The sequence below is a fragment of the Anser anser genome (assembly GCF_964211835.1).
Source record: "Anser anser genome assembly, chromosome: 28".
NCBI classification, from domain to species: Eukaryota; Metazoa; Chordata; class Aves; order Anseriformes; family Anatidae; genus Anser; species Anser anser.
In genome coordinates this window covers 1,238,573-1,253,803 of record NC_139749.1, presented here as the reverse complement: position 1 = coordinate 1,253,803, position 15,231 = coordinate 1,238,573, and the positions used below count along the sequence as shown (strand labels likewise).

Here is a 15,231-nt window from a genome sequence, read left to right as displayed (position 1 = left end):
TATGGAAACCAGAGACAGAAAAAAACTGTTTCAACTCTGCAACTGAATCGCAGCAATTACTATAGGCAAACATCATGCTTCAGAACCTTTGGTGGAGAACTCGAGATCAGCAAAGAATCCATGTTTTTTCCCTTTTTCTACTGTAATGTGTATTACTTCCTAGCACCTTCCGGGCATAACCTTGCTCAGTCTATTCCCTGTAACTGCACAGGCACTGTTGGGGCCTAACTGTTGGTGGCAGTTCAGTCTCCTTTGTCCTCTGCTAATGATAAACGGAGTTTAGCCATGTAAGCTAACATTTTTCTAATTAATCACCAATCAAGCCCTACAAAATTAGAGGTATGTGGTTTTGTCATGACAAAAATGACCTTAACACTATAAATGACTGGAAGTTGACACAAAAAGAGCTAAAACATAACTAAATGAAACAGATTACAGAAATGCTGATGCAACCCTAGAAAGACAGTTATTCTCCAGGTGGCAACCCAGCAGAAAAACATGAGATGGGAACACCAAATGGCTGAGCTATAGACAAGACAGAGAATGCAGAGCAATGTTGAGAAAGAATGAGGGAATGTAAATTCTAGAATGCTGCAGAGGATAAAGAATGCACTGTTCCTTGGTTTTTTTTTTTTGTTTGTTTGTTTTTTTAATTCTCCACTTCCCTGAGGACTCCTATTCCCCACTAGCAAACATGCCAACTGGTTTCATTCACTCAAGAGCATTTCTCTTAAGAATAATATAGGATTCTTTCTAACCTTGTATGTATCTGAAGAACGAAGTTTAAAAAAAATCAGTGATCTTCTTTGCCTCTACTTCTAAATGTTAACTACTGGAAGCTGACTCTACATCTTTCTTCTTTGGCCAGAAGCAGAAACCTATCTGTGTTAAAGGTAATTAATGTTTCTTCGTCAACCAGTCAGTGAGAACTCAGGTTCCTTACTATGTGTCATCCCCATGCTAGCACAGGGCGCAGCTTTTTACTTCTAAAAAGATAAAAACACTTGAAACGAGGCGATGCCAGAAACCTGTGTACTCTTATCTGATGGAAATCATGGTAGGCACCAAAGTAAGCACATACCTTGGCGCAGCAACAGATCATCCCGTAACAAGCATATGTAGTAAACGCAGCCAGGCTGGGCATAATGGGGACGAGGAATCATGGGAACCTCCTGGAGGAGGAGAGAAAAAGAAAGGAGATGTTAAGACAGCCACCATAATCAGCGCAGAAGCAGGTCTGATACCCTTTTTGAAATATGCAGACGTGGCTACAGAAGAACTGACACTTAACATGACTAAATGTAATCCAAGGAAGCTACATTATAAAGTAAGAATCTCACAACGGCCTTGCCAATGTCACTATATATAAATGAAAAAACTGCTTCAATTTGTAACTGTAGTAATGAAGAAATATTTTTTACTCTGTTCACAGATCGAGGTTCACACTGCTCACACAAGTAGTGTTCAACGTCAGAATTCACACCCATACAGTCGCAATGCTGCCAGACCTAGAAAAATAGATGCATCCCAATTAGAAATTCTTGTGATATATATTATTTATAAATTGTACTTTCTCAAAAAGTATTAAGGAAAGCACGAAAATAAGCTTCACAAAGGAAATTCAAGACTTTCTCTGAACTATTTCATACTGTGTAAGAAGACAGGTAAGATCTCCATGCAACTCTTTATGTAAAAGCCCGTAATTGTTGAAATTCTGCTTGACCAAAGACAGGAGTTCTGGCAGTTTCAGGAAGTGCTAGCTACTCTATACAGAAATGCAAATTGCATTTCCTCTTTGAAAACAGAATCTCTCAATTCTTCTGGAGAGGAAATGAAGTTCTGAAGAGGTAATTTAGGCTATTATTAGTGATGCAGAGGCTGCTGGTGGAAGTTCCACTGGTTATAGTGAATAGAAAAAGAGCTCCATTTTGTGTTCCCAAGCCTCACCATGCACTTTTCACACTGGATCATGAGTCCTTCATCTTTGTAAAGGCCACAAATGCAACGGATCACATCCTCGTCCTTCTCATGACCATTTTCTTTTTCGCAGACAGATGTCTCGCTGCTGTCAGCTTCACTTGCTGTTTCTCCCACTATTTCATCAATTTGGGCAGATGCCTCATGACGAGCATTATAATACGCTTTCCGTAGCCGGCATACATCACGACCAGTTGGAGACTTTCTGCCGTAGTATTTCTGAATAAAAACAAAACAAAGAAACAAAAAACCTTTGTATGTGTTTGGTTTCCCCCCGCAGGTTCCATGTTTTTGCGCATTTCTCCTGTTTGTACACACTCTTGAAGGTGCATCCACCCATGTGGTAACATGACTGTACACCTACTTCCTTTACTTTGAACCGCAGGTCCATGTATCTTAACGTATGACACTAAAGGACAATTTACTTCTCCCCAAAAGTACTGAAATTTCATTACGCTAGCTATTGATGCATGTCCTTTACTTTCATTCGTCTGACCTAAGGCAAACAAAAGCACTAAGAATAAGCTGAAGTACATTAATTATCAATGTCTGTTCATCAGAAAAGGATTATCAAAAGTTCCCCTTCTCTAAAATATTTTTTCTTCTTTCATTACTCTAAGTCAGCAAGAGCATTAAACTAGGATATATTCCCAGTGTCTATGCAACAGCCTTAAGGCCAGAGGGAGCCTCACCTCTGCATTCCGGAAGACCTTCAGCATGTCTCCATCAAAAGCCTCCACAGTTTTATAATAGCCAGTCAAGATCTGTTTCTCAATGGTGGCAAGGTCCAACGGGTCAGAGATCTTTTCATAATAGTCTGCATTTCTAAAATGGGAACGTATGCAGAATGTCAATTTCACCAGCATTTCAAATGTATGCAAATCCCTTATAGAAAACCATGGGTTGCTCTGAGAAGCAAATACTTACTTTTTCTTTGGGGGTAGGTTGAGGAGGGGAGCTGCAAGAGCCTGCCTGGAGGAATCTGTAACAGGAACACACAGTTTAGCAACACTTACTTGAATAAAACTTAAAAAAAAAAAAAAAAAAGTAACTAACTATATTCTATCCATTTTTAAAAGAAAGGCTCTTCTGGTATCAGGGAACTAAAATGGAGTTTGTTTCAAGAAGCTGGTTGCTGTACTCTGGATATATCAAAATGGAGGGCAGTTTCCTTGCAGTTCAGTAAATTGTACCATTTTGCTAAACTACTGAAAAATCAGTTTAAAAGCACAGCAACACCTGCAGATTCTGGTGTCAGAGGAAGGGGTTGAGGATAACATTGGTAGCAGGAGAAAGGAAAAAAAAAAAAAAAGCAAGAGGTTATTTAAAGTCCTGACATAAACTCTTTTTTCTATTATTTCATATTCAGAGAATTCATTGTTCCGGAGGCTGAAAAACATCTCTGCAGAGATTTTTCAGGAGCATCACATCACCTTCACCTTTGTAGGATATGATGCTATCACATATTTCCTTGAAGATTTGTGCTAGGCGGGCAGCACGAGCCACTTCAATATTCTCTTCAGCTGCAGCCAAGCGTCGTGTTCTCACAGAGCGGGCGGTCTGAAGGGCTGAAAACTGGGTCATGAAGACGTCTGAAAGAGAGCAAAAAAGAATTATGTCTAAACAAGAATTTACTTGAAGATCAAATTACAGTGTCTTTTCGGATCCAGCAAGTCCATCACCAATTATTAAAATTAACTTTTTTTAAAGCTACTATAATAGTAAAAGATTATTTTCACAAGTAGGTTCTCTCACTGCTTATAGCTCATCCAAATGGTTAAGATGGTTACTAAGGTATTTTATGTTGCTGGAGCAAACGTAGCATGTCGCTAAATTCACTCAAAATACTCATTTCCCAACTTCTCGTATACCTTACAGTGGGGACCAAATCCTGCACAGCAGTGAAGATTATGGTCCTATGAACAAAGGGCTATTTTGAAACAGTATTAATACATTCATTCCAATACCTATGTTTTGTCCCATTCCCAAAACTGAATGCCAAAAAGCTTTCTTCTCTAAAGGCCTAATTCGTAAGAAAAAAGCATTAATTATTTCAGAGGAAATTGCAGAATCCCCTAATGCAAAAATACATTGAAAATATAAGAAAAAGTCTGTCTTACCCTGCTATGTAAATATAAGAGCATACATACACAACTACACACATATGTATTTTTTATCTGTAGGGCATTCCCTGTGTGCATTACAATAGACACATTGATCCTGTAGGAAGGCTAACTTTGATTTACATACAGAACTTAAGCTCTTCTTGGACATATCACATAGGATCTCAAAGGAGAAGAGTAGCAACATGAGGAACCTGTCCTGGCCTTACCAGATTTAATGTTGCCATCATCCCGACAGATTCCATTCCAGCGGTTGTATAATGATGCAGTATGGATATTATCACTGACATGCTTCACTTCCTCTTGTTTTTGTCGAATCTTTTCCCAGTTTCGTACCAAAAACACATGGTGTTTTAACACAAAATTTCTATATGAATTTAAAAAAAAACAGCATTCAGGAATCACATTCTCTGTAATTAATACCTTAACATGGCAAAAAAGAGATGTTCAGACATAAGCTTCTCATGTCAGTGGTGAGAAATGCCACCCTAACTCGTTAAAGAAGAACCAAGAACTTCTTACTCAGACATTCAGCGATGCCCTACCTTTTAGAAAATATCAGTTCAACATTTGCACTGCCCCTCAATTTCGGAGGAAAAAAACACCACCACCACCACTGAAATCATTCCCTACCTTTCTCTGTTAGACATGGGCTTCATCTGAAGCTGTGGCGTCAGCCTTGTTGGTGTGTTCACGCTTTCACTGGGTTCCTCTGGCATGTGGCCCCTCTGGAAAACAGATCATTCTGATAGACAGGAAAAACTGTGCCAAGAACCTAGCAAACCAGTAAAAGTAGTTTCTGAGACAGAAACCGTAGTATTTCTTTTACGTTTAAAATACACTTTTTTTTAGTATGATGTCACAAACTGATTTCTTACTAACTTTTATCCATGAAAGAAGCTGTCTTTACTACTTACTCTCTTTTTTAGTTTGTGCTTTGACTTCCTTTTCTCTTTTGACCGTCCAGTCCTTCTGTGAGTGCTCACAGGCTGGTTGCTTTTGCTTGCAAGTCCATTCATTCGTTGACTTTTACCTCCAATTATTCCTCTGCATTTGTCAAAACCACACTTGCAGAGTTGCTTTGGAAAAAAGAAAAGTTACTTTAAATAAAACCCGAAACACTTGGATTATCTCTCAGCATTAAAACCCGTTCTATTAAATACAACACAATAGGTTTTGCTAATTGACCTTCAACTCTACTGAACTGTTTGTCGTTGGTTATTTTTTTCAAGGTCTTGCATTGTGATCCTTACCTGTTTTTCAACATTAAATGAGTGAAAATTGTAGTCATAAGTCAATTCAGTACCAGCAGGCATGTCTTTAAGTGCATACAATCCAATCCGGTAAACACCATTAACAGACCTGCAGAGAAAATATAATGAAATATTCCAAATAATTAAAACGAAAATTGTCTTTGTCCACATAGTGGAAGTGTTGCAGACAGGAAACAATACTTCTGCCATGCTCAGGAGTACTCTTGTTCTTCATTTGACCTGTTCTCTTGTTTCTGTCTCTTACAACAGACTTTGAAAGCCACCAAAACTCAATGTTATGTTTACAAAGAGCAGGAAGTTGTGCTACAAATAGAGAAGCTATAAACTGTATCAGCTAATATGGCTGATCCACTTATCAACTCAGGCCCTCTCCATAAATCAAGAGCTTACACTGAATGTTTCACCTCATTTCACAAAATGCGCCAAAATTTACTGTCTCTCTGATTCTTTCACTCATTTTTCGTGTTGGATTCTAATATTTTTAAACTTAATTACTATTGCTTAAAACTACTAGAACCATCTGAGAATCACAAGCTTCCCTGCTGTACTACCACTATAGCTGATCCCTATTACAACCATCTGCTTTTTCACTCCGAATTTCTCAGAAGCCCTTCCTACTAGCCTGGCACTCAATTTATTCTGCTAACATAGTACTGGTATGACACAGGGTGTGCTGAAATCAGACCACTCCCCCGTTCATATGCTTTAAAAACATATTTGAATTGCCAGACAGAAAGGATCTGGCTGGGACGGAGTTAGCTTCTTCACAGCACCCTGTAAGGTGCCATGCTGTAGATCTGGTGCCAAAATAATGCTGGTAGCACACTAATGCTTTAGCTGTTGCTGAACAGTGTTTGCACAATGCCAAGACCTTATCTGTTTCTCTCTCTGACCCTACAGTGAATAGATGGTGTGTGTGCGCGTGCATGCGTGTGTGTGTTTCACAAGAGGTTGGGAGGGGACACAACCAGGAAGATGACCTGAAATAACCAAAGAGATATTTCACGCCATATAACGTCATGCTCAGCAATAAAAAGGGAGTGGAGGGTGTTCAGAAGGTTGGGCATCAGCCTGCCCATGGGACGTGGTGAGCGATTACCTTTACATCACTTGCTTTGTCTTGTTTTCTTTCTCTCTGTCTTCTTCCACTTCTTTTTTAGTTATTAAACAATTTTATATCTACCCACAAGCTTTCTTGCTTTTACTCTTCTCCTGTCCTTCGCACCAGGGGTGTGCAGGGGAAGTAAGCAGCTGTGTGGTGCTTAGCTGCCTACCGGGATTAACCCACAACACCAGAAGGAAAGAATACACACAGCGATTGTTTTATGGCATTACCTAGTCTTCAAAATTTGTAGCAGGTTAACAGCACGACAAACAAAAATGTTGGATTTGCCTTGCCAGAAAACTTAGATCCTGTCTCCAAAATGTCCACTTGAAAACAATACTTCTCTTCTGCAATGCGACCATGATAGTAAATATTTTTTACACCGTTCAGCTCGATCCCCCTATTTTTAGATTAGATTCTCTTAGATGATCTGGTTATCTATATTTTAGCCACTGCCATACCAGTCTCCCAGTAAACAGAATATATTTTTCTTACCATTTCTGCATCTCACAGTTAGGATTACAGCTGTGGTTGATAAAACGAGCCTCATTGCCCATACGATAACTATCTATCACCATTCCACTGTCTAAATTCAGGCAGTAATGATCACTGTGATTATGGTACTGTTCAATCATCCGGTTCCTATGAAGCAACACAGGAAAGTTATTTGTGATTCTCCTTCTTGCTGCAAAGCATACAGGGAGTAACATAGGAATAGCACATTCAAGAATTCTGAGAGAGGGTTTTGAAGAAAAAACAATTGTAATTTTTATACTTTATAGAATCGTACACCTAGAGATGGAGGAAAACCATTATAATACCTATTTTTATAAGTCAAGGCCACTGACAGAGCTTGGATTAGAATTTAGAAATTTGCTCTTCTGGAATGCTCCCTTTTGGGTTCTGCAGATTATTTGTATACATTTCATGTTGATAACCTGTGTGTGGAAGAGAAAATGCAAGTATACATTCTTCGATGTGTATATGTATGCATGTGTACAACAATCAGCTCCTCCCTTTCATTATCTGGGGTTGGACACAATTTCTGCAGTTACATCCATGGATTACAGCTACTTCTTTTTCGCAAGAGAGCAACAGTGACAAGAGAGTCAGTTGTGTCAACAGTTATCTCTGTATGAGGAGATCGGATTTGCCTTCTGATGGAGCTCTAAGAGAAGCACATATGTCTCGCCAAACTAAATTATCCTCTGATGTTATGTAGTTAACAAGACTCATAATTTCTTTCTTCCATTAGGTATTAGTGCTCCCACTTGTTCTTTTGTCTTCATACCTATCTGCGAAAGCTCATTTCTTTTTCTGCCCCATTCTGCCCCCTCGATTCTATTTTTCACAATTCAAATTCTGCACAGTACTCATAATATCAAATTCACATTCACTTGTGGCATTTGGCATTTACAGAGCAGATGTTGCATTCCATACACTAATCACTCCTCTATTTGACTGAGAAAAAGCTGGTTGATCAAGAAAGCTGAATTCTAAGCCTTCCTTCTGGTGGCAGTGACCAGAAAAGCATTCTTTTTTCTTTCCATTATTCTCCCATTCATTTCTGTCTTAGGATTTCCCAACAATTATAATAGATGCTAAAGTCATTTATTGAGCCTTACATGCTAAAATAGTGAATAAATATTTCTACCTGAATTCTTGCTCACTAACAACTTCTCCCAGATATTCAATGATAAACTGTCCTGCTTTCAGGGGTTCTTTGGTACGAATACCCCATCCTTTCTCCTCAGCCCGGAACCTTTCCAGGCACTGCACCCATTCGTGCCTCTGTATCCGCTGGTTACAACACTGTTCACCACAAGGGCAGGTGTTTGGTGAACACTCCGCAAAGATCATCCTAAAATAAAGAACAAAGAAGTTGAAAGAAGACAAACAGAATACTCTTTAAACTATCACACAAGCAAAAAACCTTCCTCTGTTAAGTAAAAGTTAATTAATAATTAAAATGCTTCTTGTTTTCGAGGCACAATTCACACAAAAATTCACACCCCGGCTCTCACTGATATTCAAAGAGCAAGATGTAGCTTTTATTGGGATATTCCTCTGAAGAAAAGGTAGAGGAATACCTGCAGCAGAGAGTTACAATGTTTGCTCTTTAACAAAACCATTTTTTTTAACAGGTGTGCATTCAGCACAACTCTCTTCTTAAAATATTATTAGTTTATGTGAAATAATACATATGTTGAAATTCTCTTATTATTTACAGTCAACCTGTTTCTAACCTGTTAAGACAGTCTTCCACACAGCCCTTTCCGTTGCCATCATCTGGTTTCTTACAATTGCAGGTAGTGGCCTCATAGCCAGAAAGAGGTTTGACATCCACATAGACATCTATAGAGGGGAGGGGAAAAGAAAAGGAGAGGGGGGAAATTCTTGCCAGGTGAAAAATGTAACTATCTAGAAATTTTTCAATCCACTTACGTAAAGCAAAAATAGAAGTTGGAAGTGTCTTTGTTAGGATGAAGAGCACAAAAGAAAGGAGGAGTGTTATGAAAATTCCAGTTGTACATTTTAGTAACAATAAGATTTTACTTACTAGAACGGATTTTTTTATAAAGTGGGACATCTGGCTTTTTATACAACTAAAAGGAAGAGAAAGAAAATTTTAATACATTGCATAACTGCATCTGTTATTCAAAAGAATCAGGGAAATTATGTCCTGTTAATATATAAAGGTTTTGTAATCATTACTAAATAATTTGATTCTATGAAATATATCTGCATTCTCTTCTTTAGGCCCAGATTACATTTAGAAAGAGGTCACAGAAGTACCCAATCAAGTAGAAGTTATGCTTAATGAAGTAGCTAAGCAGTTTTTCTAACATACTGCTTATTCCCTCCATAACATCTGAACAGAACGAGATGTTATCATGAGGACCAACTATTTTGGGATTATTCTGAGCAATGCTGGTTTTTTTCAATATTTAAAAGAAGAACAATTATTTAAAACTACTTTGGAGAAAGTATCTTTGGTGGAATTATCACATGCCAACATTTAAAAAAAAAAGTGAAAAAGTAAAATTAAGGTGATAATCAAAACTGTGACTACAGGTAACAACCAAGAGAAATGAAGATTCCATCTTCTAATTAGAAAAGCGTCCTCTGCAGATGCAGATGACTGGAGGGAAAAGGGAAATTCTTTCAGACAAGCTTTAAGGAATAATTTCAAATTACTACATATATAACCCACGTACTGCACTAAGAGCCTTCCATCAGTAACATACATGGCAGACAGGCATTGTACGAACTATACAAATGTTGTACAAACAAGACTATTCTGTAATGGTTTTCAATATTCTAGGTAGCTATGGAAAATGTCAAGGAAATAGATCATATGTATCCATTATTTATGCAATATTGAACAGATAAGTCAGGCAGATGTAGGCAATCTTCAGTACACGGCAAGAAACTGTCCTCAGCTGAAATGTCAAGAGCTATCATTACTTTAAGATTACATTTTGGTGGTATTTCAAAAGGTAGCTGGAGCCACAACCACCTGGGAATTTGTCTTGCTCATTCACATGCTTAAGTTACATGTCTCAGAGCGCTTTCTTGCTGTACAGCTGGGGACAGATCTACCTTCCAGCATTAAATCCTGTGTTAAATCACTTGGTGGAAACTTCTCAGGGAAAAAAAAAAAAATCCTATTTTTAGTTTTGCACATATTTAAAGCTCTTTAAAAAGAATGTGACTGTTAAACACTTTCTCTTCTTTCCTCAGTACGAAAATTTCAGCTTGCAAGTGAAAAATAAATTCCACTCTGCTGGGAGTGATCCAAGAAAAATAAGGCCTGAAATTTCTCTGTGCTGTTGGCAGTACATCTGAATTCTCCTGAGGCGTGTCTAAAACAAGATCATTGCAGAAAGCAGGCACACTACCAAAATAAAAGTCTGCAGCAAAACTAATGACTTTTTTGGCAGAAACTTATAGGATTGCTATTTTGTAAGAGATAGAATAATGGAAACTCTTCACATTTAATACATATGCAAATCCTTTTTTCCTCACCCAGTGGCAGCAATAAGAATATTCATTAATACATAGAATATATAAACATAGCTTTCATGCAAGAATTCTATTTTTTTTTTCCAAGACTTCCAATCATAATCTTGGCAACGAGTAACTTTTTATCTTGTACCTGATTGTGTTTCCACTGCCAGAGGATGTCGTAAGGCAGCTGGAAGTCAATTCTCTTTTGTCTGAGATACTTCCCTGAAACAAAAAGGTTTATAAGTTGTACACATTCATATTCACATATCCCCAAGGGGCAAAAAGGACTGCTCCTAGGCATACTGCCAGAATTCTGACAGGGCCTCTCCATGTCTGAAAGTCAAAAAGTCAGAATAGCAGAATCTTCCGAGAACATTTTATTTATTAGTGACGAGCACAGGAAAGAGCATTCCATCTTGCTAGCCTTTGCATTCTACTCTGGTTTTGCACTGAGGTTTAAAGCTGTATAGACACCACGTAAGCTACTGTCTCAGAAACGAGATGGGCTTGCTGAGTTAGGTGACAGAGGGGAGCTGCATTCTGCTTCGATGACTGAACTTTAAGGGTGTCATTAAACTTTAACAGTTACAGTTAAAGTCTGAAGAGCCCTGCCAGGAACCCTGCAGGTGTTTGTCCAGGAGGGGTTAACTGAATGCAAGTTACAGAACAGCAAATAATTGACAAAACTGAAGACGGCTCTGTGTCATACAGCAGACACTGGTAACTCCTTGCAGCAATCCCAAACAAAGGAGATGCTTTCTCCTTAGCTGTGTACATACTAAAATGACTTAGCACAGAGATCAAACACATATACAAAAATTCTGCATATGTGATTCATACAAGGTGGTAAATCACAGTAGCGTACTTAAAGGAAACAGATTTTGAGTTTTGAAAAGTTTCCAAACCTTTTCCTACAACCTTTACCAAAGTAATTCAGACTTGACAAAGACATTCCTAATTGTTTCAGAATGACTTCAGGATATTTTCAGCAATATTTGAAACTTTTTAGACAGGAGACACTGCTTTCACTGTAGATTTTGTCTTTATTCCAAAACTTACCGTCACCCCAATCCTTTCCTAAAGGAAGGAAACTGACTTAATAAATGCTCTGTTAATATTAAGACCTGAGGCTTGACACAAGTGCTAGGCTACTTCTAGCTAAGATTAAAATGTTCTCTTGGCATGTTGTTGGAAAATTGTCACAAAACTGTAGCGAGAAGAGTGACTAAAGATGAGGTGTCAGTCTCATGTCAGATTTTCCCAGGTTTTCTAAATGGTGATAAATGCCTTTACGTTCCTCCAGCAATAGACTGTGATTTTGTGTAAATTCACATGCATACCCTCACAACTGGAAATTAAAATTGTGCTGTTTTCCTTACAATGTACTCCTAAATTACTTTTTATTTTCAATGCTTTATTCATCCATAGCAGGTTCCAGGAAAGAGCTAAATCTGCCGGGAATTTGCTTTCACTTCTATGACCTCACCAGGCGAAACAAAAGGCTCTTTCAAGTGCCCTGGCACCGTGCCTGCAGTATGTGGAATGTCCTTCCAGCCCTCATCAAGTAGGCACTAGTACAGTTATCTGGCACAGTCCTAAACCTTGTAACTCTGCTCTGCAGTTAAACTACTCTCCAGCTACCCAATACAGAGCAATTAAAACAGCCTTATCTTTATTGCAGAAGCTTGTTTGTGTCTGCTACTACAAACAAACTTGAGGTCACGGCCTTATGAAGAGAACAGGATCACTGCACTGCAAACTGAACCTGAGCATCCCAACAGATGGTTCAGTCGTGCAGCAGGGTTATATGACCTAATTCAAAAATGAATTGAGAAAGGTCATGTTCTTGTCAATTTAAATTAACACCTTCAGTTCTGAAAACTGCTTCTTAAATGTTTATGCTTACTGATTCAAACAGATCTTTCAAACTCTTCAGCTGGTATTGCCTCTCTGGGAAAGCTGTGCATGGAGCACAAAGGTTCAGTTTAAGATGACAAACCAATTAAACATTTGTATTTGATGGGACAAATACTCCTTCTGAACAATGTAAAAATTCTCAAATCCCTTTGCATGACAGTACTTGAAGTGAAAAACCGCAGCATTTTAGGGGATGAAAAAATTACCTTAAAAATAATAAATCGATTTTGTTTTGTACTGGGAAATGACACGAGCTGCAAAAACTTCAGTCTGAGAGTTCACAACCATCGTCCCCAGGCAGTTCAGTCAAATGGACTGGACTTGTCAATGGCGTCATGGGACACAAGTTCTAAGTCCTCATGCTACCCATAGGTCATGGTTTCCTTATGCAGAGGGCAAAGAAAAGACCCAGGCCTCATTTATGTCCTACTTCTCATTTCTATCCTATGGGGGAATTTATTGCTTGCTTAGCATTTGAGATTTAAGAAACAGTAATCATCATCTCTGGCTATTCTACTGTAATATTAGTTTGAAAAGGAGGCTACTGTACTGCATTTAAGCTAAAGCATTATGGCAGTTAAAGCGTGCTTAGAACTAGACTGCTACTTTCTTATGATAAATAAAAAATGAGAGCAAAGGTCAAACAGCAACAAAGAAGCCTGGAGTCAAACTTGTGCACTGAAAAACACAGAAGGATGAGTATGACCTCTGACAAAGTTCATATGCTGAAAGATATGAGTAACCTGACAATGCCGTAAAATAAAAAAGAAGAAAGGGAGAGAGACAGAAAGACTATGAAGTTCAAGCAGAGTACTTCAATGTCACCTAAGAGTGATATTTGTTTCCCAACAATTAAAACATGTGAATTACCCACCAACGTGAATAGGGGCTGGAAACAGTCCATGCTCGTGCTCTCCAGGAGTGTACTCCAGCTTTTCTTTCTTTAACTGTATGAGGCGGCTCTTCGGACTGTGGACAACAGATGAAGGCAACAACAACAAAAAATCAGAATGAGGCACATTTCTGACATTTGCTAAAAAAAACGTATTTTCTGTTTTATTAAGGCATGAATGTCTAGAACATCGAGCAAGAGAATAGTAATGTAATAGGAATGGCCAAAAAAATTAATTTCCAGGTTGCTTGCCAAATTGACTTATTGTATTTGCTTTAAAACTGGTGATTTGATTTTTTCCCCGTAATTTCTATTTAGGCAACACCTAATGGGACACCATCAACTTTAAATTTGTAGTACGCAACAGATAAGTAATAACTAAGATTACAAGAGTAAAGCAAACTTAACAAATCATATCCAATGTTGTTTGCTTAGGTATTTGACATGTTATACATATATAGTGCCTGCTTTCTTACTTTGCTGAGAAGAAATGTTCAGGTTCTGTTCCTTTAGTAGGCTATTTATCATTAAAAGCAGGAAAAGAACAGAAACCAGAGTTAAAAAAGCAACAAGATAGCCCCTATACAGAAGGAAAAAAAAAACAGGAACATGAATTAAAAATGGTTGTATGGATCAGGCAGATGTCAAACCACCTAGCTCAGTACCCTCTTTTCTAAACACCTCCTTTTGGCTACTGACAAAGAAAGCATGGAAAGAAAAAACTGATGTGGTTATATTTAGTACCATAGCTCTGCAACATTCAGAAGAGGCATCTAAATGTTAAATATACCAAAGATAAAAATGTTATTAAAGCCTATTAAAGTTTACTAAGCTTTTTAAGGAATTCATGTTTAATAATTGGACATACAACTAACTGAAAGCTGACATTAAAAAAATACGGCATTGTTTAACCAGTGAACAGAAAACTCAAGTTAAAAACAAATTTTGAGATACAGAGATCAACAGTGGAAAACCATTATTCAAGGTAAAAACAGAACTTATGGATGGCAGTAATATGTGGTCTGCACACTCCTGTAATCCCTTCCGGATTTCTAATATTTATTCTCAAAGTATAACAAGTTAACTAAATTTTAGATAGTGGAAGAGAAATTAAGGCATACTGCTGAAATGAGGGCTCTGAATTAGATGCTGCATATATTCTTCATTAAAGTACTCTGCTTTTAATAGCATTGTGTGTTAGGGCTCTGGTTACTACAATACGCTTGCGTTTAACCTAATGCACATATACAGGCAGATACATACACACGGTAATGAGACATTTTAAGATCAGAAGATATTTTTACAGTAAATTAATTTGACTTCTGATATAACATCATACACTTGAACTCAGTCAAGTTTCTCTCTCTAGCCAAACAATCCCTACATTTTGTGTTCAAAGGATGCATTTCAGGAAGCCACTGTACCTTGATTCGAAGATCTGAAATGAAAGACAACTTGCTGTCTTCTCTGAAAGACTGTTTTGGCAGCTCGCTACAGTGCATTATTAAAATGAAACGGGACTATCTGAGTACAACACATCTGAAAGCTATTATCTTCATTTAAGGCACACAGGTATTCCACCACCAGAAGGAGAGGTTAGCCTGCTCCAGGTCACAGCGTAGGGCAGAAGGAATGTTAAAACACAGATCACCTATTTCCAGTCCAGTGTTTCATGTTCCAGAACGTATCACCAGCACAAAGCTACTGCTTGTTCTTTACATAAATACAGCAACTGCAAACTGAAGTATACTTTGTCGAGCTATCCTAATAAAAAGCAGCAGCATTCTCTCAAATAATAAAGGTTACTGCTTTTAATATTAATTATGACCCTCTGTTTACTAACGGCAGGCATTTGTTTAATTTGCTTTGGCAAACAGACAGCTCCTTCACCCACCAGGAAAAAGAGTTAACCTAGAGAGGATAAAAAAAGAA

At 38.0% G+C, this 15,231-nt stretch overlaps 1 protein-coding gene across 3 annotated transcripts in view; it reads right to left on the bottom strand.

The window, feature by feature from the left end:
• Positions 1 to 15,231, bottom strand: part of ASH1L (ASH1 like histone lysine methyltransferase) — a 57,371-nt gene that overhangs the window by 6,365 nt on the left and 35,775 nt on the right. For 2 of the 3 annotated variants that reach the window (XM_083813529.1, XM_083813531.1), the window contains exons 7-22: positions 13,282 to 13,376; positions 10,639 to 10,712; positions 9,040 to 9,085; positions 8,726 to 8,834; positions 8,134 to 8,340; positions 6,975 to 7,121; positions 5,354 to 5,462; positions 5,018 to 5,179; positions 4,734 to 4,828; positions 4,310 to 4,467; positions 3,411 to 3,569; positions 2,905 to 2,959; positions 2,670 to 2,802; positions 1,948 to 2,196; positions 1,422 to 1,508; positions 1,082 to 1,172 (exon numbers count right to left, since the gene is read on the bottom strand). In XM_083813529.1, coding sequence (XP_083669655.1) covers positions 1,082 to 1,172; positions 1,422 to 1,508; positions 1,948 to 2,196; positions 2,670 to 2,802; positions 2,905 to 2,959; positions 3,411 to 3,569; positions 4,310 to 4,467; positions 4,734 to 4,828; positions 5,018 to 5,179; positions 5,354 to 5,462; positions 6,975 to 7,121; positions 8,134 to 8,340; positions 8,726 to 8,834; positions 9,040 to 9,085; positions 10,639 to 10,712; positions 13,282 to 13,376 — 1,976 coding nt within the window. The remainder of the gene's footprint in view (positions 1 to 1,081; positions 1,173 to 1,421; positions 1,509 to 1,947; positions 2,197 to 2,669; positions 2,803 to 2,904; positions 2,960 to 3,410; positions 3,570 to 4,309; positions 4,468 to 4,733; positions 4,829 to 5,017; positions 5,180 to 5,353; positions 5,463 to 6,974; positions 7,122 to 8,133; positions 8,341 to 8,725; positions 8,835 to 9,039; positions 9,086 to 10,638; positions 10,713 to 13,281; positions 13,377 to 15,231) is intronic. The other variant, XM_083813530.1, reaches the window with a different exon arrangement.